The sequence below is a fragment of the Balaenoptera physalus genome (assembly GCF_965194825.1).
Source record: "Balaenoptera physalus genome assembly, chromosome: 13".
Taxonomy (NCBI): domain Eukaryota; kingdom Metazoa; phylum Chordata; class Mammalia; order Artiodactyla; family Balaenopteridae; genus Balaenoptera; species Balaenoptera physalus.
The window spans coordinates 10,310,685-10,337,700 of record NC_138892.1 but is presented as its reverse complement, the minus strand read 5'-3'; the positions used below and the strand labels follow the sequence as shown (position 1 = coordinate 10,337,700).

At 57.1% G+C, this 27,016-nt stretch overlaps 2 protein-coding genes across 8 annotated transcripts in view; one reads left to right on the top strand and one right to left on the bottom strand.

Moving 5' to 3' along the window:
- Positions 1-4,463: 4,463 nt before the first annotated feature.
- Positions 4,464-13,926, top strand: MAFF (MAF bZIP transcription factor F). 5 transcript variants are annotated; one of them, XM_082420117.1, is made up of 4 exons: positions 4,504-4,711; positions 5,420-5,570; positions 11,459-11,524; positions 12,099-13,926. In XM_082420117.1, exons 3-4 carry the CDS (start codon positions 11,489-11,491, stop codon positions 12,555-12,557), a joined length of 495 nt encoding a protein of 164 aa, XP_082276243.1. In that variant the 5' UTR covers positions 4,504-4,711; positions 5,420-5,570; positions 11,459-11,488; the 3' UTR covers positions 12,558-13,926. The 5 variants fall into 5 exon arrangements, with proteins under 5 accessions (XP_082276240.1, XP_082276242.1, XP_082276241.1 ...); XM_082420114.1 differs by lacking the exons at positions 4,504-4,711; positions 5,420-5,570 and adding an exon at positions 4,464-4,487; XM_082420116.1 differs by lacking the exon at positions 5,420-5,570 and having other exon boundaries at positions 4,494-4,707.
- Positions 13,927-15,592: 1,666 nt separating this feature from the next.
- TMEM184B (transmembrane protein 184B) overlaps positions 15,593-27,016 on the bottom strand; it is a 48,681-nt gene continuing 37,257 nt past the window's right edge. The window contains exons 4-10 of one of the 3 annotated variants that reach the window (XM_082420069.1): positions 26,271-26,361; positions 25,677-25,752; positions 22,813-22,904; positions 21,781-21,950; positions 21,116-21,310; positions 19,011-19,031; positions 15,593-18,051 (exon numbers count right to left, since the gene is read on the bottom strand). In XM_082420069.1, the coding sequence (XP_082276195.1) occupies positions 17,810-18,051; positions 19,011-19,031; positions 21,116-21,310; positions 21,781-21,950; positions 22,813-22,904; positions 25,677-25,752; positions 26,271-26,361 (887 nt within the window). In that variant the 3' untranslated portion in view covers positions 15,593-17,809. Of the gene's footprint in view, positions 18,052-19,010; positions 19,032-19,060; positions 20,124-21,115; positions 21,311-21,780; positions 21,951-22,812; positions 22,905-25,676; positions 25,753-26,270; positions 26,362-27,016 lie in introns of those variants that run through there. The other 2 variants (XM_082420070.1, XM_082420071.1) reach the window with 2 other exon arrangements.

Below are 27,016 nucleotides of genomic sequence, written 5' to 3'. Positions count from 1 at the left end.
TATCACTCCCACCTAGTAGAGGGCCCCGCAGGAAATGTGGGACCCGGCCCAGCTGATGGAGCTGCCCTGCAGAGCGGGGCAGGGAAGGCCCCAGGGTCCAGGGACAGGCATTCATGGGGGCCTGGAAATCAAATCTCAGGGCAGGAAGGGCCTCCAGAGAACACTCAACAGGGGAACCTTGAAGCCAACCCTGGTCTCCTCCATAGCAGCCCAGCTTCTAGCTGTTTTACGAGGAGGGACATTCTGCAGAGTCAACTTTCATGTGAAGAAAGTTTACTGTGGTTTGAGATTGTTTAAAAACCACTGCCCTAATTCTACACTCTCACTCTGCAGGTGGGAAACTGAGGCTCGGAGCAAGGAATGCCCCACTCTGGGGTCAGCCAGGGGTGTGATCTTAGCTGCAGATCCTGGCTTAGATCAAGCCTGGTTACTGAGCTGCTACTATTGGGCAAGGTGCCTACTGTGCACCAGGGTCCCACAGGGACCTGCTTGGGTGCTGTTTGGTGTTTTGGACCCTCGAGCAGGTGAACAGGGACTAGCTGGGCCAGTTAGAGGTCTGCCAGACTGTGCTGGCAGAGGGTGGCTCTATCCCAAGAAACTGGCAACAAGGCCACTCCCTGCTGACAGGAGGTGGGGTCTCTGGGCAGGGTGAGGTCTTCACTGGCTTCGAGTCACTCACCTGGGGAAGACGCAGGTTCTCAGAGGGAGTGTCCTAGGGGACTCCAGAGGACTCATCTCTCTCTAACCCAATATTTATTGATCTCATTCCATACTAGGCACTGTGCCCAATGCTTCTAAGTGTGAACCCAAGAAATTGTTTCACAGTCTATGAAGCAGGCGCTATTAGTAAACCCAGTTTACAAAGGAGGCAGGGAGAGGTTAAGTCACTCAGCTGGTGGTGGGTGAGGCTGGGATTTGAGCCCACAGGCTAACTTGAGAGCCCCTACTTAATTTTTCTTTTTTTTTTTTGGCCGGGCCGAATGGCTTGCAGGATCTTAGTTCCCCCACCAGGGATTGAACTCAGGCCCTCAGTAGTGAAACCTTGGAGTCCTAACCACTGACCCGCCAGGGAATTCCTGAGAGCCCCTACCTTAAACTAACAAACAGGGACTTCCCTGGTGGTCCAGTCGTTAGGACTCCACACTTCCACTGCAGGTGGCACAGGTTCGATAGGGGAACTAAGATCCCGCATGCCACGTGGCACGGCCAAGAAAAGAAAAAAAGAACCAACCAAACAAAAACCTACTTCTTTATTAAACCCAAAATTGCAAGAATGATAGAGAATTTCTATATGCGCTTCACCCAGATTCCCCACTTATAAATATTTTAGCACATTTTCTCAATAATCCGCTCTCTCTCAATGGTTTTGAACCATTTGAGAGTAAATTGCAGATAGATGCCCCTTACCTCTAAGCACTTCAGTGTGTGTTCCCTAGAATCAAGGACATTCTCTTCCATGACCATAGGACAATAATCGAAATCAGGAAATTGACATCGATACGATACTATTATCTAGGCTTCAGACATTATTCAGATTTTACCAATTATCTTAATAACATCCTTCACGACAAAAGAAAATTCTGGATCACACGTCGCATTCAATCATCTCCTTTGGCTCCTTTAATCTGGAACAGTTCCCCTTTCTTTATCTTTCATGATCCTGTCATTTTTTCTAAGCATACAGTTCTAGTTATTTTATAGAACTTCTCTCAGTTTAGGTTTGTCTGATGTTTCCTCATGAGGAGAGTGATTGTATGAATTTTCGGCAGGAACACCACAGAAGTGATGCTGTCTCCTTCTCCATGAATCATTTAGGAGCTACACATGTCAATTTGTCCCATTCCTGGTGATTTTAACTTTTGTCACTTAGTGAAGATGGTACCTGCCAGGTTTCTCCACTGTAAAGTTACTATTTGTAATTAATAATTGTCTATGGAGAAATACTTTGGACCCATGTAATATGTTCCTCATCAAATTTTTGTGTCCACTGGTGATTCTTTGAGGAATCTATTATTACTTTGTGGTCTTAATTGCCATTTTCTAATTCTGTCCTTCTTTTTACTTGAAGGAGGCGTTTTCTCATTTATTTATTCATATCAGTTTGAATTCTTCTCTTATTCAGTAGGCTATAATCCATGGTTACTGTTACTTCTTTTGATGTTCAAATTGTCCCAGATTTAGCCATTAGGAACCCCCTTCAAGCCAGAGAGCTCCCACTTTTAAATATGACATTGCACCATGTCCCTTGACCTTGACCAGAAAGGGAGACACATCCGTGGGGAGCGGTCCCAGCTGGGTGGATACTGAAGTGCTGACCCCCTAATGCAGGCAGGCAGGGGATGGGAGAGGGTTTAGGCAGCCTGGTGTCCAGGGGTGTTGTGCAGACCCACTGGGGATTCATTCACTAGCTGAGCACCTACTATGGCCTCAGCTTTTGAAAAGCTCATTGAAAATGGAGGGTAAAGAAAACAATCGCAATTGTGCAGTTTCTAAAACTGAGACCTTTTTACCCCAAGAGGTAACATGAGTGGCTCTCCTTGATATGTAAATATAAGGTAAGGGGAATTGTTTGAGTGCCAGACATAACTGCTGTAATATTTGGTCACTTGGGAAGCTAGTGGGCCAATCTGCATATGAAACCCAAGGCCTTTGGGAGGTAAGGGATAGATGTCACAATCCCAGGTAGACAAAGGCCCAGAGGCAAGGAAGCATAGCAAGGGCTCTGAAATCAAATTACACTACGTCAAAGGAAGAGGGAGCCTTGCTGGTGACCAGGGCTCCACACAAAGACCTCCTAGTTGGGGAGGTCCTAGGCCCTACTCAGTAAGATAAGGTAGGTGCTGTGATGTCAGTCTCAAAAAAAAAAAAAAAAAAAAAAGACATGGCTCTTGGAGTGACAGCAGGCATTTCAGGCAATGGAAACACCATGAGCAAAGAAAAGAAGGAACTGGGACACTCTCCCATTTTGCCCCCAAAGCCGCCTCTTTTGGGTGGAGCTCCAGGCCCTGAATACATCCCTACATTTATGCTGGGCCCCACCCAGCTGGGCAGAGCCCCAAACGTCTGGATCAGGAATTAGTTAGGTCTGGATTCAAACTCCAGTTCTTATACTTCCTGGCTGGGTGACTTTGGAAAGTCACTTTACCTCTCTGAGCCTTCACTCATTTATTTCCTCAACATGTGTTTTTTGAGGGCTTACTATGTACAGAGCACTGCTCTAGGTACAGGACGTGAAGTGGTCAGCAAGATAGACAAGGTTCTACCTTCATGAAACTTACATTCTGGTTGAAGACAGACACTGAATAATAAGCAAATACATAAGCAAGATAATACCCTATGGGAATATTAAGGTAATATAAAAACAAATTTCAGAGGTGGGGGCTCCTTTAGCCAGGGCTCTCAGGAAAGACCTCTCTGAGGCAGGGACATCTGAGCTGACCTGAAAGATGAGAAAGAGCCAGGCAGTGAACAGAAGAGGAAACAGCAAGTGCAAAGGACCTGTGGCAGGAATGAGCTTGGTGTGTTTGAGGAACAGTAAGAAGGGCAGTGTGGCTGAAGAGTAGTGGTGAGGGGAGAGTGACGGGAGGTGAGGCTGCAGCGCTGGGTAGAGGCCAGATGGCTTAGGGCCCTGTACGCCGAAGAGAGGAGTACAGTTTATATTCTAAATGCAAAGGGAAACCTTTGAGGGCGTTAAGCCAAAAGGTGGGAGAGTGTGAAACAATCTGATCTTTGTTTCGAGAACATTGGTGTGCGAAGAAAGCCTTTAGGGGCAAAGTAAGGAAGTTATCAGGAGCCCTCGGCCATTGTCCAGGCAAGTTGATGGTCCCTGGATCAGGTGGTAGGACTGGGGTTGGCCAGAAGTGGTCAGATGCAGGGTAGTGTTGGAGGTGGAGCCAGCCTGACTCATGAAGTGAAGAGGAAGGAGAAAGGGATGGAGCAAGGCTCCTAGGTCTGGGCTTGAACAGCTGATGTGGGAGAGACTGGAGGTGTGGGTTGCTGAGGTAGGGTTTATGCTCCGGAGTTGGATTTTGGCCGTGCAGGGTATGCAGGCCCCATCTGGTACCCACGTGGAGGCGTTGAGTGGGCAGTTGGATACAGTCTGAAACTCAAGAGAAGCTGTTCCCTCTGGAAATACAAATTTGGAGCTCCTGAGCCTACAGATGGCATTTAAAACCACGAGACTAGATGAGATCATCAAGGCAGAGGGTGTAGGTCGAAAGGAGGCGGCCCAGGACTGTCGACTGTAAAATGAGACAAATGACACCTTCATCCGAGCGGCTCTAGTGAGGTGTCACGTGAATGCCCCTAGCCAGCGCTCTAGCTGGGATTGAAAATCCCGGGGGCGGGGCCTGGGTGTGGGAGGGGTCTTCCGGGGCGGAGTTGGCAGGGGGCGGGGCTGAGGAGCTGGGAGGACTCTCCGGGGCCGGGGGGCGGCCGGGGAGGTGACGTCACCGCATGACTGAGTTTTTATGAATGAAAGGAATCCTGTGAGTGAGTAATTCCGGGAAGCTCGCCTTACAACTCCGCGCGGCCCCCTGCGCTTCCCGCCCCACAACAAAACTCGGCGCGTCGCTCCCGGGAGCCGGGCTCGGAGCGACCCGCGGTCGGGACCGGAGGGGAGACTGACCAGGGCGCGGGCCGGGACAGCAGCTCGGAAGGCAGCGGGACCCGCGAGTGCCAGGGACGCCAGGCGAAGCAGGCCGAGAGGCGGGTGAGGGTCGCTGGTCCTGGACCGGGACGGGCGCGCGGGACCCGGAGGCGGCAGGGTCTCCGCACTCCGGGAACGTGCCTGGGGCAGGGCGCCGGCGCTCACTCAGTCGGTGCTCCCGTGGATCCCTCGCCGGGACGGCTGGCTTGGGGAGTTGGGGTGGTGGGGGAAGGGCAGAGGTCCGGCGGGGCCGAGACGCGGCCGAAGCAAGCTTGGCGGGGTGCGGGGGTTATGGGCCCCATTTTGGGGGCGCGGGCCGAGAGGCGGCGAAGCCGGGCAGGAAGGGGCAGCGCGGGCTGGCGAGCGTCAGCGTCCGCCCAGGCGGGGCCGGGAGCGGTGTGTGAAAGTACGTGACTCGGTGAGAACAGTCCCTGGACCGGTGCCCGCGGGCCGTGCGTGCGCGGTTTGTTTACGTCCGAGGGCGGGCGTGCGTGTGTGTTCCCTGGCCACCTTCCTGGGTATGCCGTCAGGTGCGTGCTTGCGCCGTGTACCTTGGGGAGTGTGTGTGTGTGTGTGTGTGTGTGTGTGTGTGTGTGTCCGCGCGCTCCCAGGAGGATAAGGACCCTGGCGCCTGTGTACCAGCGGAGCGTACCTCGGAGAGAGAGTGACCACAGGAATAAACACGGAATAGGGACGCAGCTAGAGAAGCGGCCCAGTCCATAGTCACAAGGGGTCCGGGAATTCTCTCCCGGGTTGTCTGCTCTCCACCAGCCGGCGGCGTTCAGGCCCTTGCTCTCCCCGGAGTTTCCCAGGACCGCAGCCATGTGACCCTTGGTGTTTGTCCCCCGCCCAGAGCCGGCGCCTTCAGCCACAGGGTGGGGCGAAATATCAAAGATCCCACCGGGCTCTTCTGCGCGACGAGGTGAGGGGGCCACCCCTGGCCCCAGCACCCTAGTGGGTCTGGCAACAAAGTAGGCTGGCGTCCAGGTCCTTGTCCCCAAGTTTTCTGGCTAGCTGGGGGAAGACAGACTCTCCCCTCAGGACTCTCCTTCATCCCCAGGGCTGCCCAACCCTTCAGTCTCAGGAGAAGCAGGAAGGGCCAGAAAAACCCACGGCAAAAGTCGGAAGTAGGAAGGGATACCAGGCTTCCTCTGGCTGGTCTGGGTTCTAGAGGTTGTACCTGCTGGGTCAGGGAGGGTGAGAACCCAAGGTTGGGGTGGAGCTGGTTTCTGCCCTCCTGGTGGTTTCAGTTCACAGGTGGGACTAGTCAGACAGACCTATGGATGACCGGACCTGAGGAGATAGTTGAGGGCCTGGGCCAGGCATGGAAAACAAGCAGTGGGCCTGCTGGTCTTGGTGCATGAGCGGTTAATGCGAGAGGGGTGGGGCCCCCAACCTCGTCCCGCCCCCTCCCCCATTCCTTGGTCCTATTCTGCCCTCCCTGTCCTCCCACCCACAAGGTTACAGAATCATTGGGGTTGGGAGGAGGGCATTGAGCTTGATTAGATAACCATTTTTTAAAATAAATTTACTTTATTTATTTATTTTTGGCTGCATTGGGTCTTCGTTGCTGCATGCGCGCTTTCTCTAGTTGCAGCGAGTGGGGGCTGCTCTTTGTTGCCATGCGTGGGCTTCTCATTGCGGTGGCTTCTCTTGTTGTGGAGCACAGGCTCAAGGCGCACGGGCTCAGTAGTTGTGGCTCCCAGGCTCTAGAGTGCAGGCTCAGTAGTTGTGGTGCACGGACTTAGTTGCTCCGCGGTATGTGGGATCTTACCGGACTAGGAATCAAACCCGTGTCCCCTGCATTGGCAGGCGGATTCTTAACCACTGAGCCACCAGGGAAGTCCAATCAGATAAACTTTTAACTTTGAATCTTTGAGCAGCTACCACAGCTGGGAACTTCCGTGTCCCCATCTGCAACAGGAACTAGGTAACATCCAAGGTGGTAGGATGGGGGTAGAATGGGAGAGGTATGGCAGCTTGCACACACAGCCTAATTTCCAGGGGAACTGTGGGAGAGAAAGCAGAGCCGACCGCCCCAGGCTGAGGCCAAGGGTGTCCAGAAGTATGTGGGGTCCAAGTAAGGGAGGCGGCCGCCAGGAGCACAGGAATCAAGCAGGCCCATCCTCAAAGCTGGGCAAGAAACATCCCTGCGTAGGGCTAGGGACCAGGGGGTGTGGGGGGCAAGAGGGAGTGGCTGGTTGACTCAGTCATAGATGGAAAGCTAGTACTGAGAGGTTTAACCTCCCATGGAACCACTCCTGGGCCTTCAGTAGGGCCCAGGACCCAATGTCGGCTCCCTTGGCCTCTGTCCCTCCCTCAGTCCTAACACTTTTAGCCTGCATTGCCATGGAGCCCATCACGGCCTAGATGCTGGGGATAACATGGTGAACAAATCAGATCCAAAGCCTGCCCTCTGGGAGCTTACAGTCAAGGAAGGGAGACAAAGTTGAAGGAAGAGCCACTAACCTAAATGCAAAACCACAGCTGAGATGGGTGGTATGAGGGGGAAGTCACTGTGGTTAGGAAGTATATAACAGAGCTCTGACTTAGCCAGGGCAATCAAGGAAGGCTTCCCTGAGGAGGTGACCAGTCAGCCAGGTTGTCAGATCAAGTGATGATCATCTATGAATGCCTTGAGGGCAGGGGCTTTGATTCAACTTTGGGTCTAAGGAAGCCCAGCACTGAGCCTGGCACCTACAGGGTAGGTGCTTCTTGGGTATTTGCTGAGTGAATGAATGAATGAGCACTGTGTCAGTATTCTGGTAGAACTCCACAACACTTAGAGAAAAAGACCTGGGAACCCCAGGGAAGCAAGAAGCCTGGGCATGGGCTGTAGGATTCTTGAAGCAGTTTCCCCAAAGCGAGCAGATACTTCAGGGTCCAGGTGACATCCTCCCCCCACCCCACCCCACACACACACCCCATGTGACCCTCTGGGAAAAGTGCAGAGATGGTAGAGTTTACTGGGCGCTCATTCATTTGTTGTCAGCCTGAGAATCCTGGAAGAGAGTGGGGAGAGAACATAGTGGAGGCCCGAAAGGCTGGAAGGGAGGCTGGCATCCTAGGGTTTTGAAATGGGCCAAACATGATCAGGTTATAAGTTTGTGTCAGTAATGCTCCCTCTGACAGCTCTTGGGGGAGGATAGATGGTGGGGTCAGAGGTGGAGGCAGGCACGACTAGAGGCCAGTGAGGAGGTGGCTTTGGTCATGGTTCAGCTGAAAGAGGAAGTGGTCCCTGGCTATGCAAGTGGAGCAGAGGGAGGGTTGAGGCTGATAGTCTGAGTTTGTGTTCTCATGCCCCTGCCCCCAGGAAGCCTTCCCTGATTTCCTTTCCCTTCCTCCAGGGCCTCTACTCCGCTGGTGGTCTTGGAGCTCCATTCTGGGCCAGAATCTGACACTCTAAACTCTGAGACTGTCAGTGCTAGGAGGAGCCTTAGGCTTGGTGGTTTGGCGTGTTGGGCCCAGAGAGAGGGAGTGGCGTACCTGAAGTCACACAGCAAGTGTGAGCAGGTGGTAGAACCTGAGCTGGACCCCCAGGCTCCTACTTCCCAGCTGGGTTCTCCCAGCTTTGCTCCCCTTCCAGCAGGGAGGAGGCTCCACCAGTGCTGGCTGCCAAGGCCCAGGAAAACACATTTTTTCCCTCTGTCCTCACAGAGGACGCAAAATGGCTCAGCAGTCAGCGAGGAGCCCATGCCAGCGGGTGGGCCGTCTACTAGGGGGCAGGGGATGTGGCTGCCGACTGGGCAGGGCAGCTGTCAATCCCCCAAGAGTAACTTCATTCTCCGTGCCTCCAAGGGAACGTTAGGAACCTGCAGACCCCTGAGGTCAGCTCTGCCAGCCTCAAGAAGAAAAAGGGAAGAAGCAGGGGTGGGGGCGTGGGGGAAGTGCGGTGGCTGGCAATGAAGAAAGAGCCCTGAGCTGGGGGTCGGGACTCCTGGGTTCCAGCCCACCACTGCCACCAAACAGCTGCCCGGTTGCTTCAGTTACAGAACAAGGAGGTTGGATCAGCTGCTGTCTCAGGTCCCAGGTCTACCGGACTGGCTGAGGCAGCCTGGTGGAGGACCCCAGCCCCTTGGCTGATAGCCCAGCAGCCTCTGGCCTGAAGTTGGAGGCTGAAAGCCTGAGGTTATCAGAAAGGTCCCCCTTCTTGTGACTTCCCCTGTGATTGCCTGACTTTGCTGAGCTAGGACATTCCTGCGCAAACATAGGTGCCTCAGCTGACATCCAGCATGTGCTTGAGGCTGCTGAGGCTAGGACAGGAGGAGACAGATGAAAGGAGGGAAGAACAGGTTCAAAGCTTCCCTAGGGCCCCAAAGTACTTAGAATCACAGCCAGCAGAGGGGGTGGGTCCTTCAGCCATTAGATAGAAGAGCGGATGGCCAACAGTTTCCTCTTGGGCCTAATCTGGAGGGCTGTGTTGACGAGGATTCTGAGGTTGTGTCCAAGCTCAGTGGAAAACTGTGCTGTGCTGAGAAAGATTCAGGGGCTGTGTCCAACCTCAGTGGGAAAAAGTGCTGTGATTGATTACTGATGTCTGTGTTAGGAGTGGAGGGAGGGGTGATGGTGAGATAAACCAACCATCTGCCACTTCTGATCTTGTCTAAGCCTCTTGTATTTTACACGCTAATACTATGATGATTGTCCCCACTTTATAAGTGAGGAAGCCAAGGTCCAGAGAGGAAAAATGACTTATACGAGGGGATTTGCCTCCCAAGTTCTGCATCAGCCATAGCACCCAGCGCTCAGCACCTAGCAGGCTCTTAGTTAACCTATGTCAGGAGAGGCTTCCCCTCTCCCATTAGGCTCTCCGTGTAGCCCAGACTGCCTGGGTGTCACCCAACACCCCAGCTCCCTGAACAGCTGGCCAGGGGGCCTGGATATCTGTATGTCATTTGCATATCCCTAGCAGACCCAATACAAATCCTGGCACATCAGAGCTGGGCAGCCTTGGAGACTGGCGAGTCCTCCGCTTCACAGGGGTGGGGAAACAGGGCCCAGAGAGGGTGCCCTGTAAGGGCCACACTGGGAGGAGACGCTTGGCTCAATGTGGCCTCAGTCCCAGGATCCACCCCCTGTTAGCTGTGTGACCCTGGACTACTCTATTGACATCTCTGGCCTCACAGGGTTGTTGGGAGAACTGGGGTGATGATGGTGTGAAAGGGATCAGGATTCAGTCCTGGGGCCTTTACAGGTGTTCAGAATTCCTCCTGATTTGGGGGGAGGCAGCCATTCACCCGCTGTGTGACTTCAGGCAAGAGATGCCCCTCTCTTGTCTCCACCTCCCCTCGGGTGAAGTGAGGAGGCAGGGGCCAGACGGTCTCTCAGGACCTTTCCTGTGTGACTCTGGCCAGCCAGGAGCTGCCAAATCAAAGCGAGGTCCCAGGAATTGCTACAGGCCCAACCCCTCCTGGACAGACTCATTAATTCTAATAACCACCCAGGTGCTCACTGACCTCTCCAGTTTGTACCACTTAGTTCCACCAAAACCCTGCGAGGCAGGTATTGTTTGCATCCTACAGATGGGAAAGTGGAGACCCAGAGAGGTGGAGTGGCTTGCCCACGGTCACACAGCCTGGAGAAAAGAGAGATGGGACTCAAACCCAGGCTTTACCCTTAATCCCGTGTTCCTCTCCTTGTTTCCCATACCCCACCTGGGAGCCAGTCATGAGGATAGAATCCCTTCTGCTCCCTTCCCATCCTCCTGGCGTCTGTGTACCATCCCTGTCATGCAGAAGCCAGGAGGCAGATGGAAAGGAGGAAGAATTGGAGGTAGGGCCAGGAGGTTTGTCTCTCGATGGTATTCAGCAGGGCTTGGGCTTGGCACTTGGTTCAGACTCTGACAAGCTGGGTGATGGACAGTGTCATAGACCCAGCCACACTTCACCGGTGCCTGCTCCCTGCCAGCCCCTGTGCTGGCAGCCTCAGCACCCAAAGCTGCCTGGGCCTGGCTCTTGCCTGTGGAGCTCCCTGTCTGGTAGGGAGTCAAGGAAACAGACCATTACAACACAGGGGAGAACTGCTGGGGTGGGCGGTATTGAACAAGTCCTAGGAGCCTGGGAGGGCTTCCTGGAGGAGGAGATGTCTACGTCCAGGGCAGAAGGCTGAATAGTAGGAGTCTGCCAGATGAAGTGGGGGTGGGGGGAGAAGTGTCACAAGGTTTGGGGTGGCCCAAACGCAAGAAAGCATAGGGTGAGAGGAAGTGAAAGCAATTCTGGGACTTTCCTAGTGGCGCAGTGGTTAAGACTCCGTGCTCCCAATGCAAGGGGCCCAGTTCGATCCCTGGTCATGGAACTAGATCCCACATGCATGCCACAACTAAGGAGCCCACGTGCCGCAACTAAGGAGCCTGCCTGCCACAACTAAGACCCAGCACAACCAAATGAATAAATTAAATAAATAAATATTTTTTGAAAAAATTCCTTGTGGCTGGAGTGCAGAATGGAGGCGGGCAGTAGTGGGAAATGAGTCTGGCGTGCCTGTGAGTTAGTAAATGGGGTTATGTGATATGGCACAAGGAGTGGTTTAGCTGGATAGTTAGACCTCTTTGAAGAGGTGGCACTGAGCAGAGACCTAAATGATGAGGAGTCTATGGGGAGATAACAGGGAAGAGAACAGTAAAGAGAACAGCAAAGGCCCTGAGGCTGGAATGAACCACTCAGTGAGGCCACTGTGGCTGGACCACTGGGGCAGAGGAAAGTGGTATGAGATGAGTTCTAAGACAGCAGGGGCCTTGAATGCCAAGGTAGTGTGTTTGGGTTTTATTCCAAGTGGGAAAAAAAACTGACCTTGGCCTCCTGTCTCCCCTAGGTCTCAGCCCAGAGGGCACCTTCTGCAAACATGTCTGTGGATCCCTTATCCAGCAAAGCCCTGAAGGTGAGAAGGCAGCCCTTGTTGTCTCTGGTCCTCCTCTCCCTCCCTGCCCCCGCTGAGCTCCCATCCCAACTTCCCCTTCAGTTCCTGGAATCCCCAAGAGTGGCTCAGCAGGCATCAGGCATTCATGAAGCCACTGAAAGGGCTTAGGCTGTGTACCTAGGCTGGCCATAGGCTGTGTGCCCCGAGGCAGGTCACTTCCCTCTCTGGACCTGCTTCCCCATCGGAACAACGTCCCCTGGGCTGTAGGACTTCAAAGGTGCTTTCCTGGGTTTCTCCAGCTGAGTCCAGGCCCCGTCGCCGGGTTAGAATCCGGGCTGAGCTCTGGGGTGGCTCCTTTTGTGTTCAGATCCCGGTTTGGCCCGGTTTACCCTTTCGGGATTACTGCTCCCCTTCCGAGTCTTGGAGCAAGTCCAGCCACCACCTCAGTGCCCCTGGCGGTGAAGGGGGAACACTAGCGGTGGAGGGGGAGCCGTCCCCAGCACCTGCTGCGCGCCAGGTCCAGAGCTCTGGGCCCGCAGGTTGGAATGTGACCCTGGGCCTCAGTTTCCCCATGCGCCCGACCTGCTGCCCGCAGATCAAGCGCGAGCTGAGCGAGAACACGCCGCACCTGTCCGACGAGGCGCTGATGGGGCTGTCGGTGCGCGAGCTGAACCGGCACCTGCGCGGGCTCTCAGCCGAGGAGGTGACGCGGCTCAAGCAGCGGCGCCGCACACTCAAGAACCGCGGCTACGCAGCCAGCTGCCGCGTGAAGCGCGTGTGCCAGAAAGAGGAGCTGCAGAAGCAGAAGTCGGAGCTGGAGCGCGAGGTGGACAAGCTGGCGCGCGAGAACGCCGCCATGCGCTTGGAGCTCGACGCGCTGCGCGGCAAGTGCGAGGCGCTGCAGGGCTTCGCCCGCTCCGTGGCCGCCGCCCGCGGGCCCGCCGCGCTGGTGGCTCCGGCCAGCGTCATCACCATCATCAAGTCCGCCCCGAGCCCGGGCCCCGCCCCCGGACCTGGGCCCGCCCCCGGCCCCGCCCCCGCCGCCTGCTCCTAGTGGCCGCCGAGCCCCGCTCGCTCCGCCCACGCCCATTCTCCAAACCACAGCCCCTCCGACCCCAGCTGCCTTCCCTAAGTGCCTAAGCGCAGTCTCTGTTTCCAAGTGCCATTTCTCTGCAGCCACCAGCCCCCGTGATGAACACACACGTTCCCTCCCCAGAGCCTGTCTTCCTCCTGCGGCCCCTGCAACTGGGACCTAATGGCCTTGGGAGGGGCAACGGTGATGAGATAGGAGGTAGGGTGGGGTCGGGGTCTGCGGTTTCCTCTGGTAGAAAATTCAGCCTTCTTAGTTTGGGAGGAGGGGATACAGAGCGGATTAGAGAAGGGCCATCGAGGGGAAGACGGCCACCCCTCATTTTGTAACTGCTCAGCTTGTGCCATCAGCCCCTCCCCGCCCGCCAGGGATACAGGACTAGGCTTGGCCCGGTATGGGTCTTGTGGGGCTGTCTAGCTGGGAAGCTGATGCTCCCGCCTCCGCCTTGCACCCAGATGCCTGGCCTTCCAAAGCTGGAAGACTCATTAGAAATCACCTAGTGAAGCCCACTTAACAGAGGATAAAACAGGCCTCTATCGGACGTGCCCAAGGCCACATATGCTTAGTGGTTGAGCTGGAACCCTGTCTTCCCACTGCTACCCTGAGATTCCAGCCGTGGTTGTCAGGGGGACAGCGGCCAGGGCCTGAACAGGTGGTGAAAGGGCCTCCGTGGCCTGGGAGATGGCTCTCTGTGAGTCAGGTGAAGAGAAGTAGAGGGAGAGAGAAGGTGATGCAGATGGAAGAGAGGGAAGGAGCTGGCCAGGCTCAACCCTGGGCTGTCCCTGCAGCCAGGGAGCTGGCCAGCCAAAGAGAAAGGGGACCAAGGAGGTGACCACTGTGGCGGTGGGGAGATGAGAAGACAGATCCTATGTTTCTGCAGCCTGGGATAGGGGTCCTTAAAGGGAAAGGTCCCACCTGTCCACCCTGTGGGATGGGGGCTGACCACTGCCATTGATCGCCATTCTCCTGGGAAGCCCGGCCCGAGCCTTCCCCCGCCCCCCCCCCCCAACTATACAGCTGCTCCTCCCTGCTGTTTATTTATTGCACGAATCTAAGTTATTCTCCCCAGCCAGAGCCCAGCGCCCACTGCCCGGGAAAAGTGGTGTGTGGCCCTGAGCTGGACTTTATATTTTATATCTGCAAATAAATCACATTTTATCTTATATTTAGGAGAAGCCGGATGGCAAAAACAACCAAAAAATGTTTTTTAAAAAAAATTGCCCGGCCCCCGGAATTTATTTATTTTTCTGACTTACAGTAAGCGAGTTATCCGCATTCTGTATTTTGTAGACTTTCTGAATAAAGTCAAGTTCTTTTTTTCCACAGTTTATAAGTGTATGTCCTGGTCTATGTTTTTTTTGGGGGGGGGGTTCTGAATGAGGGGCCCAAGAGGGGGTTCTGCTTTCAACCCCAGGCAGGCCCCTCTGCTGGGTGGGAAGGTTAGCCCCAATTTGCAGATGAAGGAATTGTGCCCCATCACTAGCTCTTGCACCCAGGCTTGGGGCGGGGGTGGGTGAGGTGGAGGTGGAACCGGCAGGGCGGTGCCCAAACATCTGTCCTTCCATCTGGTTGCCTGGGGCCAAGGAGCTTCCCTGGGGAAGGCAAAGCCAGGAGGACAATGATATGGAGGGTTAAATTCCCTGGGCATCCCTTCAGCAAATAAACAGTCCCGCCCAGGGAGGAAAATTCCCCGATTGAAGAGTAATCTTTCCAGCCTTTCACGTTGAGGTCTGATTTTCTACAGCCAAGTAAAAAATATTCTCCTCGTGTTCCAGAAGGCACAGAGAATCAGGGAGAGAAGTGGCTTCCTCAACCCCCGCCTGCAGGCCTAAAGCACAACCCTGTGTCTCATCCTAGGCCCCAAACTCCCTGTAATTCAACCCAATCTGCTAGCCCTTCTGGGACACCCAGTGGGGTGTTCTGTGGTCTGTGGGTCAGGGAAATTGAGGTGTGTTTTTCTCTAGCTGTATGACCTTTGATGACTTATTTCGCTTCTTGCAGCCTCGGTTTACCCATCTGTAGAACTAAAGTACTCTAAGGGCGTAGGTGTGACAAGCACTGGGAACCTTAGGGGCTGCAAGATTTAACACGCAGAGTGAGTTTACCCCAGCGCACCTGACGGTGGTGAGGAGGATTTCTGCGTGGCTGGGTGTGGAGGGATGGCGGGGCTGGGAGAAGGATGCTCCTGTCGAAGGTGCAGGATCTGAAAGCTGGGCAAGGGCCAAACCACATGGTTTGGTTTGGTCCACAAGCCTTTCTCCCCTCACAGGTTGGGGCCCAGGATCCTGATCCGGAGACGCTGAGTTCAGGCCTGCAGAAAGGGCAGCAGGAAGCTGTCGGGGGGACGAGTGGAGGTTGGCTGGGCTGGGAATTGCCCCCACCCACGCTGCATTCCTGAGCGCCCCCGTCAGCCAGGCCAGGCCCCAGGAAGGCATGCGGCGGTGGTAGGAAGGTGCCAGGTGTCTGGCGCATGCCCACTGCCCCACAGGCCCTGCTCCAGGCCTCTTTGCCGCTGGGGGAAGGCGCCTCCGGTCCCAGGGTGGAGGGTGGAGGGTGGAGGGTGGAGGGTGGGCCCAGAGAGGCAGGAAGATAGGCTGGGAGGCATGAGGACCCTGGGAAATCTCTTCCAACCCCTGGGAGACACCTGCAGGAATGGGGCTGCCAGAGTACGGGCCCCCTCTATCTGGTTGACCAAACTGGGTACGAGGTATCAACCCACTGTGCACGCCAGCCCTGTGGGGTGTTGTGGAGGGTGGACCCCTAGTGACCAAGGCTGCCACCATGTCCCACTGGCCGGGGGAGGGGGAGACACTTTGTCCAACAGGGGCCTGGACCCCAACTTCAGTCTCTGGCAATGGGAATCCCCCCATCACCTACACCTACACCGGGAAGGAAGGGGGTTTCCTAGGACACCCTTGTCCACAACCACTAAACCCACCCCCAAACACATACAAGGGAGCCGAGAAAGAGGAAGGAAAAAGCCTTACCCACAGGCAGAGGAGATTTCAATACAATCTATATTATCTCATATATATATTTCTTTCTCACTGTATTTGCTCACTTCTGTCACGCATTTAAAATGTCACAGAGACCAAAATAGAGCGGCTTTCTGGTGGTACTCATGGCAGTCATACACGAGATACAAAACTAGGGGACTCTGTCTTCTCATACATCATACAATTAATTTTTCAAGTATTTTTTATGTACAAAGAGCTACTCTATTGGGGAAAAAAATTAACAAAAAAATAAAAAATAAAAAGACAAGGCAGATTACACATCCTAGGAAGGAGGGGTGGAGTGGTCGGGCACACGTTCCCAGCCCCCATCCCCCCAGGGGCTGCTAGCTCCCTGCCACGGAGCCCCGCATCCACCATGCCAGCGGGCAGGTAGCAGGGTAGGCAAAGACCAGTGGGGCAGGGAGTCAGCAGCACACTTTGGCCTGGAAGGAGAATCAGAGAAACAGATTCGTGAGAGCAGATGGTGGGGGTGGACAGAGGTCCTCCTGGGACGGCCTGCACCAACCTGCTGCCTCCTGCATAGCCTGCCACCACTGGCCAGGCCCACCAGGGGCCCGAGAGCTGGCCTCCGGTACCAGACATGCAGGCCTCTGTGCGCCCCCCACCTGCAGGGCTGGCTTGGTCACTGAAGGAGGCCGGGGAAGACTACTGTGATGGAACCCCCCTCCCGACCTCGGTACAGTTCAGTCCAAGAGTGGCCAGAAGGAGAGATGCCACAGCGAAGTTCTGCTCCCACAGGACAGGGCCCTCCTCCCCCACTCTGCCCCCTCCTCCAGGCTGTTGCAGCCCAAACCCATGTGCTCTCTGGGTTTCAAGTGACAGAACACTCTGCCTGTATGAACGTGCATTGTGTCCCATCACAAGGCTCTTCCGAAGACAGTGGCCAGTGTTAGCCCGGCCTGCCTGGGGGCTCTGGCCCCAGGAGGCTCCATGATATGGGCATGGAGGTGGGGGAGGGGAGGGGACTGGTGGTCCTGGCCACCCCTGAGGCCTGTCCAAGGGCACTTGGCCCAGCACTGCAGGATCCTCTGAGCGCCAGCAGCTTAACAGGGGGCCCCCCAGGGAGTGTCTGGGACAGGCTGAGGGCCTAGTGAGGGGGAGCTTTCATATGTGACTAAGGCACAGAAGAGATGGGCCTTGGGGCCAGACGAGGCAGGACACCAGGCCCTGTTCGGATACGGGGCCAGAGAGAGGAGTCCCCCATCTCCTGGCTCCCCGCCACATGCCCCATCCCTCCCTCCTCCCTCCCGGAGGACTGTGCTCCTCCGGAAGCTGGAAGCTGGTCTGAAATGCGGAGACCAGACCCTCCCCAGGAAACAGGAGGGAGCAGCCCCAGGGAGAGAGACCAGGATCCAGCAGAGGTGCTGACTGCTCAGCCTGGGAAGGAGGGGTGGGAACCCCTGACCCTTTGAGTAGCTGGGAAGCAAGGGCTCTACCCAAAATGCTCTCAAGAGGAAAGACCGCAAGTGGGAGGGCAGTGTGGGCGGCTGGCTGTCTTCAGCAGGCCAGGAGGAAGGGGCATGAGGCAGGCAGAAGGTGCAGCCGCAGAGAGGACACTCAGGAGCCCAGATGCGCCCGAGCACCCTTCTGAGGTGGGACCCGTGGCTCTTGGTGTCTGGCTCTGATCCCTGCAGCATGCCAGTTAGGCCTGGGTCAGGAGGAAGGTCCACAGAGAGCATCCGTGTTCCCTCCTCCCTCCTCCTGCCCAGGGGGAGGCTAACCTAGCATCAGACAAGGGGACAGGGGAGGGAGCAGGCGGGAGGGAGAGCCCGGGTCAGAGTATTGCACGGTGTTTGGGGGAGGGGCTGTACGTCTTGTGGGGGAGGGGCTGAGAAGGCTGCAGCCGCTGGTCCACAACACAAGCGTCTGGGCCTGGGCACGGCTGGTCCCAACATGCTGCCGCCAAAGGACGAGCCGCAGGGGCATGGGAGTCGCTCCCACTGTCCTCTGCCCGTCGTCCAGGCAGTAGAGCCTTGGCCTTGTATAAATATTCCTGAAGGCTCCTGGGTGAGCCTGGGCCATCCTCTGGGCAGACAGCATCTGGCTGTTCCTCTTGAAGCGATATGTGTTTCTGGTCCAATAAATTAAAGGGCACTGCCGAAGCTGAGCCAGCCTGCCTCCCAGCCTGGACGTGAGGCTGGAGGAGGGGCACACCCTGCCCTGGCCAAGGTCCCAGTCCTTCCCCGCCAGCAGCCGCACCTAGAACTCGTCATCAGAGCTCAGCAGCAGAGTCTTCTCGTTGTCCCGGGCGCCAGTGAGGCTGTGGGAGCGCGAGAGGCCGTGGGCACCCCCGCGCCAGGTGGGCCCGGGCTCCAGGGTGGACTGCTGCGTGTACTGCTGGTAGGCGGGCGAGAAGTTGTGGATGGCGTCCTGCACGATGTCGTGCGGGTTCATGGTCTCCTTGAGGCTGCTGGAGATGCTCTTCATGGGGGCGCAGCGGCCTACAGGGCAGGAGGCGGGGGTGAGGGGCCCGGGCAGCGGGGGGCAAGGCAGCCTGGCCCCCTGCCCCTGGTCCTGGGACCGAACCCCCTGCCCCAAGGCTGTGTCATCTAATCAACCCCTCCTGGGACAGAGAATGGGGTCCCGGACATGAGAAGGGACAAGCAAAGAAATGGCTCCTTTGGCGGGGTGCAGAGTGGAGTGCACCCCCGGGGAAAAGGTAAACAGCCACTTGGGAAAGTCTGGCAGGTGGGAAGGGAGCTGGGGTGGAGATTGGCGTGCTGCAGGTGTGAGCCCGAGCGCCCTGGGGAGGCCAAGACGAGCTCCGCGCCAACTGAAGACAGGGAGTGGAGGCGAGGGGGCCCAGGCTCCACGGGCGCTGGCCCATGCCCCTCTCGCCTGCGGGGTGCTCCCCTTCACTCTGGGGAGTGGACCAGGGACCCGCTCCATCAGGACAGGCCGACAGGGGCCTGGACCCACAACGGAGCAGACATCTTCGCTCTGACAGGGCAGGGGCCACCTGCCTTGAGGTGCTTCCTCGTAATTCCCTAACAAATCATCCCCAAGGGCTCTGGGGGGGCAGAAATGGCCCAGGCCCCCAAACCGAGATGGAAGGGGTGAGCCCGACTCTGGTCCCAGGTCTTCAGACTCAAACTTGCATGCTCTTTTCCCCTTCACGCTCTCTGTCACAGAACAGAACTAAACTCCCCAATTCCCCACTAACAAGCACCGTGCCCCCAGACGGAGCAGGGCATGTTCCAGGACAACGAGAGACCAGGACGGAAACAGGAAAGCTCTACGGAGGGCAGCCCTTGGAGGCGAGTGCTCTGGGCTCTGCCGCCCAGGGGTGCCTGGCGGGGAGGAGGCGGGGACACAGCGAAGGAGCTTGGGAGACACATGCTGGTGGCAGGGACCAGGACTGACGTGCAGGACAGACGTGCAGACTGAGAGCAGAACCTACCGTAAGGGCCGTATGTTGGCACTGCCCGCGGCCAAACCCGGGGCAAAAGCGGGGCAGGGGGACGGGGAGAGGAGCCAGAGAAACAGAGAAGACAAGAGACAGCTGAGTAACACCTCGTGCCCACCACCGAGGCCGGCACCGCACCACGCACCCTGCCCGCCCCGCCCCAGGCCCTGCCGGCACCCAGGCAGCCCACTGCCCCCCGGGGGCCTGGGGGGCGTGTCCACCTCGGAGACTCCTCCTTTGGGGCTCACGCTTTCTTCTGGTGGCGGACAAAGAGTGGACCCCCAGAACGCTGGTCGGAGTTCCACCTCCGCACTAAAGTAGGGACCACCCACCCCACTTCTCCTCAGGCTTGGCTAGAACTGCTGAGCCTGTGCTGCATGCTTTACAAACCTCACAACACTCCACAGACGGGACATGGAGGAGGGGGCAGGTGACGTGTACTGACCACACCACGGCTTTGCACCCAACCCTGACGGGCTGAGAGGGGCCGGGCGCCGCGGTTAGTGAGGGGACAACTGGCTGGGGACCAGCACAGTGGTGGACAAAGGCTCGCAGCACCTTTCCCGGACCGGGCTGGGCTGGGCTGGGCTGGGCTGGGCTGGGCTGGGCTGGCATCCCCGCTAGAGCTGGAGGCCTGGCCACGCTGTTTCTGGCTGGAGCTGGATGTGTCTGGGGGCAGTGGACGGGAAGACAGCCCAGGCAACCGCGGAGAGCCCCTGCAGGGCCACTAGTGCAGAAGCGCCAGCTTGAACCATGTTAAACCTTAAGGGTGTAGAAAGGGTTCTTGGCCGTGGCCTCAGACTCCTGGCATAAGGGTGACTTTCCCAAGGGCAGAGGGTGTCAGGACCAGGTCGAAGGGACATCGCCCTCAACACTGGGAGGGTGTCAGCCAGATCCTTCCAACTGGGGGCCTGATGGGAAGCAGGTGGGATGGCAGCAGGCAGCGGTGAGCCCTGGCCACTACTGCGCCCAGCACTAAGTGTAGAATCCAAACCGGAAAAAGTACCTAGAGTGCCCAGGCAGCAAGTGTCAGGTGCCCAAGAGTCGTGAGGCCTGGAGGGTGATTCAGTCCACATGCTTCCAGCAGCCTCGGGTATTTTATGGCCTCTTCCCAACCAGGGAAAGAACACGGCAGGTAGGGTGAGAGGTGGGGGCCCGAGGAGCCCTGCACAGGCCAGGCCAGTGCTTCTACACTCTGCTCAGCACGCCGCTCCCCGGGGCCCGAGGTGGGCACAGGTGGTGGGCCTGGGCAAGTGGGTCCTGCTTTCAGCCCCACAGGCAGGGAGCTGGCAGCAGCCAAACCCCTGGGTGGATGTGTTGGACCAGGAGGCTTCCTCCTCCCCAGGCCCCCCCTGCCGCACAGGGTGAGTCAGTTCAGGCATCCCGAGCCTCCTCTTCCTCCTCCCCCCTGAGCATCCCCTCTCTGCCCAGCAGCAGCCAGAGGTGGCCCCCAGCCCCTGCTTCTCCAGCCAGCAAGTTAGACTAGCCTGGGGATCTGTCAGCACATCCTGCCAGGCCCAAACCCAGCCAATTATGCAGAATCTCCGAGGGTGGGGCCTGGACAGCATGGACTTTTAAGACTCTCCAGGGCATCTTAATATACAACTGGGGTTGCCAACTGCTGTTCTAACAAAGCGAAGATTAGCAGGTGTAAAAAGAAAGCTGTTAAAAGCTATTACCATCTGAGTCTGTTTCTTAGAAGGGATCAGGTTAAAAAAAAAAAAAAAAAGAGCTTTAGAGACAAGGGAATTACAGGACAAAATGGATAACAGTGTTCGATGTCAGGAACCCTTAGGAACTTGTTTATTCTAGGGTCTCTGTCCTGACCTTCCCATGGGGATATTGTGCTATATCATCTCCATACTCCAGATCTGCTGCAAGAGACAGGTGGGTGTAGCTTCCAGGACCAGTCCCTGACCCTGACACCTTGTGACAGGGGACAGGGGAGCCTGGACCTCTGTAGCCCCTTTCCTACACCTGGGATCCCTGACCTGACCCATCAACACCTGAAGGACCCTGGGAGGCAGGAGGGGCCCTGGGGCGGGGCCGGGAAGCAGCCTTCCTACTGGGGGGGTCAACTCCAGGACCCTGGCTCATACCTTGTGCGTCCAGCCTCTTGTCAGCATAGACCTTGTAGGTGAAGGCGTGCCGCAGGGCCAGAGCTGCAAAGAACATCTCCACACAGATGATGAAGTCCTGGTAGCCAGCAGCCACGGTGCCCTCACCCACCGACACGCGGGCCGAGTGGATCTTGGGGATGGCCCCGCACTTCTCCAGGATGGCCAGGAGCATGCCTGGAAGGGGAGGTGTGGAAGGGGAGGCGTGGGCGTCTGGCCCCAGACTGGACCCCCTTCCCCATCTCTCTTCCTCCTTACAGCCCCCCAAATGCCACACTCTCCAGAGAGGTTGGAAGCACAGTCCACGGTTACTCCTGTTGGGCAGGGATGCTGACACAAGCCAAGGCCTCAGGGAAACCACACTCCCCAGGTCCTGGCTGGACACCGCCTGGATTGGATCCCCCTGTCCAGGAAGCAGTCCCACCCAAGGTCATGGCTCCTGTGAAAGGCCCCTGAGGGTCCAGACGTCACACCCCACAGGTGCTCAGTGGACAGAGGTCCCTTTGAGCTCCAGGCCAGGATCGCCTAGGGACAGCCCCATGGCCTGGGCCCTCGGGGCACTGCGGACGGTGAGCAGGAGCAAGAGGACAAGGCTTAGGGGACAGGGAGGCACAGGCCAGCCTCACAGGGGCTGGGAGGAGGCTCACCTTGCCAGAAGGAGAGGAAGATGACAGACTTGACCATGAAGAACTTGAGGACGGGGCTGTAAGGGCTGAGCAGCTCCCGGGTGGCAAAGTAGAAGAGGAAGAGGGCGTAGAGGGCCAGGCTGACGGAGATGTTGTAGATGATGGTCACGTAGAGGTAGCCACTGGTGACGCTGCGGGAACGGGGAGCATCCTCTGGCTTGAACTGACCCTTCTGTGGGACAAGGGGCCTCCTTCCCCCCTTTGCCCTGCCCACCTGCCACTCTGCACAGCTCTCAGAAATGCTCCCCGAGCCATCAAAGGGAGGGGACGGGTGATCAAAGCGGCCCAAACACTGGGGAGAGTGCGAGGGTGAGCACCTGCAGGACAGGCCAGCCCTGCCACCTGCAGCTCCGGTGCCCACGCTCCTGGTGGAGGACTCCAGGTGTCCTCGGGGGCGGGGCCTCAGACTGATGGTCAGAGGGACACGAAGCTCAGCTTTGCTCTTTGCGCTTGAGCCAAGTGACGTCCCCTGTGAGCCTCTGTTTGCTCACCGGTCCTTGGGGGCTGTCGTGTAGGGCACAGGGAGTGTGTCTGAAGTGCGTGCAAGCTCAGGGCCACGTGGGACATGTGGTCACTTTCACTAACCCCCCGAAGTCTCGTGTGTGCGTCAATTCACACAGGAGAGGAGACTCGAGACGGGACCCTCAGGGCTCTGGCCCTCTCGCCCCCTGCCCTGGATGGTCACTGTCCCTTCTTGCTCCCCCCGGCCCCCACCCGGCACCACTCTGCAGCCTGAAGGTGACAGATGCTGCGCGCTCACTCTGGTGCCAGAGGCGGGGCCAAGTGCAATGGCACCACTGCCAGGCTCCGGCCTCGCAATTCAGGGGTGCAGCAGGCGGGAGGAAAGCCGGGGTCAGGCTTGGCCTCCACTCAGAGGATGGACACGGGGGTGGGGCAATCTGAGGCCACCCCCTTCCCTCGGCCAGGGCATGAGCCTCGGGGCAGGGCCGCCCACTCCTCCCAACACGTGCCGTGCGGGGACCCGCTGCTTACTCAAAGTCACCGTCTCGGTACTTGCCGAAGGCCTGGAGGACCACGGTGCTGACAGCCATGAGCGGCTTCACCACGCAGAACTGCAGGGTGGCCTGTTGCAGATAGAAGGTCAAGAGTCAAGGACAAGCACAGAAACCACGGAAGAAGCACCTCCTCTGGCCAGCTGGGCCTGGGCTGGATGCCAGGGGATGGGGGCGGCCCAACCTCCTGCCCCTGGGGGAACTGCTGTCAGGAGGGGAAGGCAGAATACACGAGACAGTAACAGGGCGATGCAGCTGCGTGAGAAGACAGGAGGGTGTGAAGGAAGAATGGTGGAGACGCAGGAGACAGAGATTCCACCAGAGGAGGGGCCCCCACGAACGTGCCAGGGACGAGGGGACGGGCAGAGGGAGCAGCTCACGCCAGGGGCATGAGCTCGGCCCAGGGGCAGAGAACGGACAAGTGCAAGGGGTTAAGTGCTGGTGAAGGGCGGCAGCAGGGAGGTGGCCCCAGAGAGCAGAGGCAGGTGAGGGTCTCCTTGTCTACCCCGGGTCTGGCTCCCTGCCCCATGCTCTAGGCCTGGGTCCAGGGTTTATGTCAAGTTGGGGTCTTACTGGGGATGGAGATGACCCCACAGGAGCACAAAATAGGAAGCAGCCTGAAGCCCGAGGTCCGGAGTCCCGACACGTGTCTGAATTCTGGCCTTGCCAACTACCGCTGCAGAAGCCCGAGTGGGCGGTCACTCAGCCTCCGAGTGGCTGCTCGCGGTAGATGGCTGTAACCAGCCCCGTGTTGCGCGGTCGCTGTGCGGGGACTGGGGAGCGAGACTGCACGGGGTGTCCTTGGAGGTCTCCCACTTCTGAGCACTCAGCAGAGGCCTCTGCCTCGGAGAGAATCCCTCAGCCAGGTTTCCACCAAGTCCCTACAGAGGCACCAGTAAACGCCAGAGGTACCCTCGCTGCCCAAAAAATCACTAGAAGCACCATTCTCTTGAAACCAAATAAATCTAAGCCACAAGGCCCCTTCTGTGGAGATGGGAGTCATTTAACAAGGCTAAGCTAGTGTGCCTCCAAATGGGACAAGGACCCCGGAGCACAGAAAGTAACCCGTGGAACCCAAAGTTTCTGTCCCGAAAGAGGCTCGAGCGAAGTTTGCAGGGGAGCCCGGGGCGGCCTGAGCTGTGCGGCTGCCAGGAGGAGAGGCGCGTGTGACGGGGGCTAGAGGGGCGATGCTGCTGTCAGCAAACCCCACAAAACCCCCCTGCCCCCCAGCCCCTAGAGGACGCGGGACCGGCACGCTCTGGGGAAAGGGAGGGTCAGCAGCGTGCCCCAAGCGAGCCCTGCGAGCCTGCCGATAGGCTGGTGCTGCCCCGGGTCAGCTCACTCGGTGCTCACGACAGCCCCGTGACGTGAGTACTGTCATCATCCTCAGGGTACAGGTGAGGAAACTGAGGCACAGAGCAGCTGAAGTGGCAGGAGAGGCAAACTCTCCCGGAGACTCAGACCCGGGAGCCGGCACTGACGACAAAGCTGCGGTGTCCTCTCTCACGTGGGAAAGCGGGGAGGAGGCTTCTTCAGTTCTTTCCTTTTACTACCTGACCCTGCCACTTCCAGGAGCAGCAGTGGAACATCAAAGCCCACAGGGCTGGGGAATAATCTGCAACAAGGCAACCCAGCTAGTGATCTGCGGTCAAAACTTCATACACAACATCATCATCAAAGAAGGCAGTGAGTCACAGCTGGGCCGGCACTGGTAAACAATGGCTCTGACAGGCCCCACCCTGAACCCAGGACAGTTTGAACTCCTTCCCTGCAGGTCCTGTGGGGAGGTTTTGAATTTAGAAACACCCTAGGGAAGGAGGATCTGGAAGCAGAACTGGAGACTGGGCCATCCAGGCAGTGCTTTGTGGGTGCGTCTGCACGGCGGGCATGGCCCCGCCCAAAAGGGAGCAGAAAGGCCAGTCCTCCCACAGGTCATGGTGATGGGCCATGGGTTTCATTTCCCCTCGTGATGACGCTGCACGATGCTGGACGGGCTGACAGGCCCTGTGGAGCCCCAGAGGAGACTAAATCGAGGTCATGCCAGCTGGGCGTGGCGCCTGACTCCCTCCCGAGCAAGGGACAGCGGGCTCTGAGCCAGGGCTGTGTTAAGGACTTTCCCTCACCTGTTCCTCAAACCATCCCTTGAGGTAAGTATCATTAAGCTCATCTCACAGAAGAGGAAACCAAGGCTCAGAGAGGTTTCATACTTTATGCAAGGTCACACAGTCATAGGAGAGGCTGGAATTCAAACTCAGATGGTCAGACACCCAGACCCCATGCACTTACGCACAACACCACGCTGCCTCCACCCAGGCCACTCGAGGCCACTGGGGGGGCAGCTCTGGAAACTGGAAGCTGCTAGACTGCCTGCCAAGTGAGAAATGGGGGAAAGGACCAGAGGCTGCTCAGAGCTGTTTTGTCATGTTCTTTAATGCAGAAACCCTCCTGGCCTCTAGCCGCAGCTGATCAGAAGTTTTCAAACTGAGATTCTAGAATCGCCATGCACTTCCTCAGACACTCACACACCACAACCTGGTCAAAGTGAGCAAGAGTCTGGGACTACTTCCTGCCCAGGGCTGCATCAGGCACTCCTGGGACACCTGCTGCTGCCCCTCTGAGCACGCCCCACCAATGCAGGTGCATCCCTAACAGCTCAGGGAGTGGGTGCTGGGGCTTGGGGTGCCTCACAGGAAATGGGAACCCTGCAGATGGGCCCTATGCTCTTTGTCACTATGTCAACCAGGGGCAGCACGGCCCCTGCAGCTGCTACTCCAGGGCACAGACCCAGGCTCCTGGCGCCTGGCCTGCAACTCTTGACCAGGGCAGTTTGCTAGGGGTACCCACCTGCTTGCAGAACCGCAGAAATCCGATGGAGTAAGTCTTTCCCCAGAGGCAGCAGGTGCCATACATACAGCTGGACCTGGAAGAGACAAGCAGAGAAGGGGTTGGTGAGCAAAGAGCCAGACTCAGGAAGGTAGGGCTGGGGGAGGCTGCCCTCACCCTCCTGCAGATCCAGACAAGCTGGGGTAGGGCGGGGTAGGGTGAGGACGGGGCTTGGATCCTGGGCAGTCTTTAAGCACAAGGCCAAGCACAGGGAGAGACGCAGGAGAGTATTTGCATATGCGGTAGGGTATGCAGGAGCGGGCGACACTGCCCTTGGGATAACAAACCAACTTAAAAGGCACTGAATGTAAAAACTACAAGAGGGAGAAACAGGCAAACAGGAAAGGACAGGAAGAGAGAGAAGGAGAAAGAGCCAAACAGGCCCTCCCAAGAGTTCCAATGAATGGCCTCGCTCAGGAAGTGTGGGAGAGGCAGAGAGGTCAAGGTCACGGGCAGAGATGGTCTGTGTGACCGGCTGACGCCAGGAGAGCTCGGAGAACGTCAGGCCCAGGAAACAGGGTGGTGTGGGGGGCTCTGGGGGGACTTCATACTCACTCGATGGGCTTCCCTCTGATCTCTGACATGATGGAACTTTCCCCCCCAAGGTATTCATAGCACAGGCTCAGGAAATTATAGATGACCAAGGCTGTGAAAACAATGTCCAGAGAAAAACCACTCAAATCAACAGGATGGATAAACAGATGGTGGAATTCTAAACAGCAACGAAAGTGAAAGAACCACAGTCACAGGCAGCAACGGGGAGGGAACCTCAGGGACATAAGAATCCGCAGTGAATACTCCATTTGTAATCAAAATCAATCACGGCTAAATCATGCTGTTCAGGGATGCGCACACACACTGCTGGTCACACCACAAAGAAAGGCAAGAAAGTGATTACCACCAAATCCAGGACCGTGTGGGGAGCTGTGGGAGGGGAGATCGGGACGGGATGCTGGGGGCTTGAGGAGCTGGCAGTGTGCATGTTCTGGGTCTTGGCTTTACAGTTATTTATTAGCCTTATGCGCTTTTCTGTTTGTGTGTCACAGATCACAATTTTATGACAAAGCAACAATAAAACTTTCTCCAGAGGGATCTCAGGAGAAATTCTCGGCAAGAATGAGATAGAACCCCTTACGCATTCAACAGCGTGTAGCGGCATCTTAGCGAGCACAGCATGATAAGCTGTAACAAAACCTATGAGAGGTGCACAAAATATAGTGCAAATGTCTTAGGAAGCTGGGCCAGCTCATCCTGAATCATGACGCAGCTTGACATCACCCACAAAGATCCAAAATTTACAG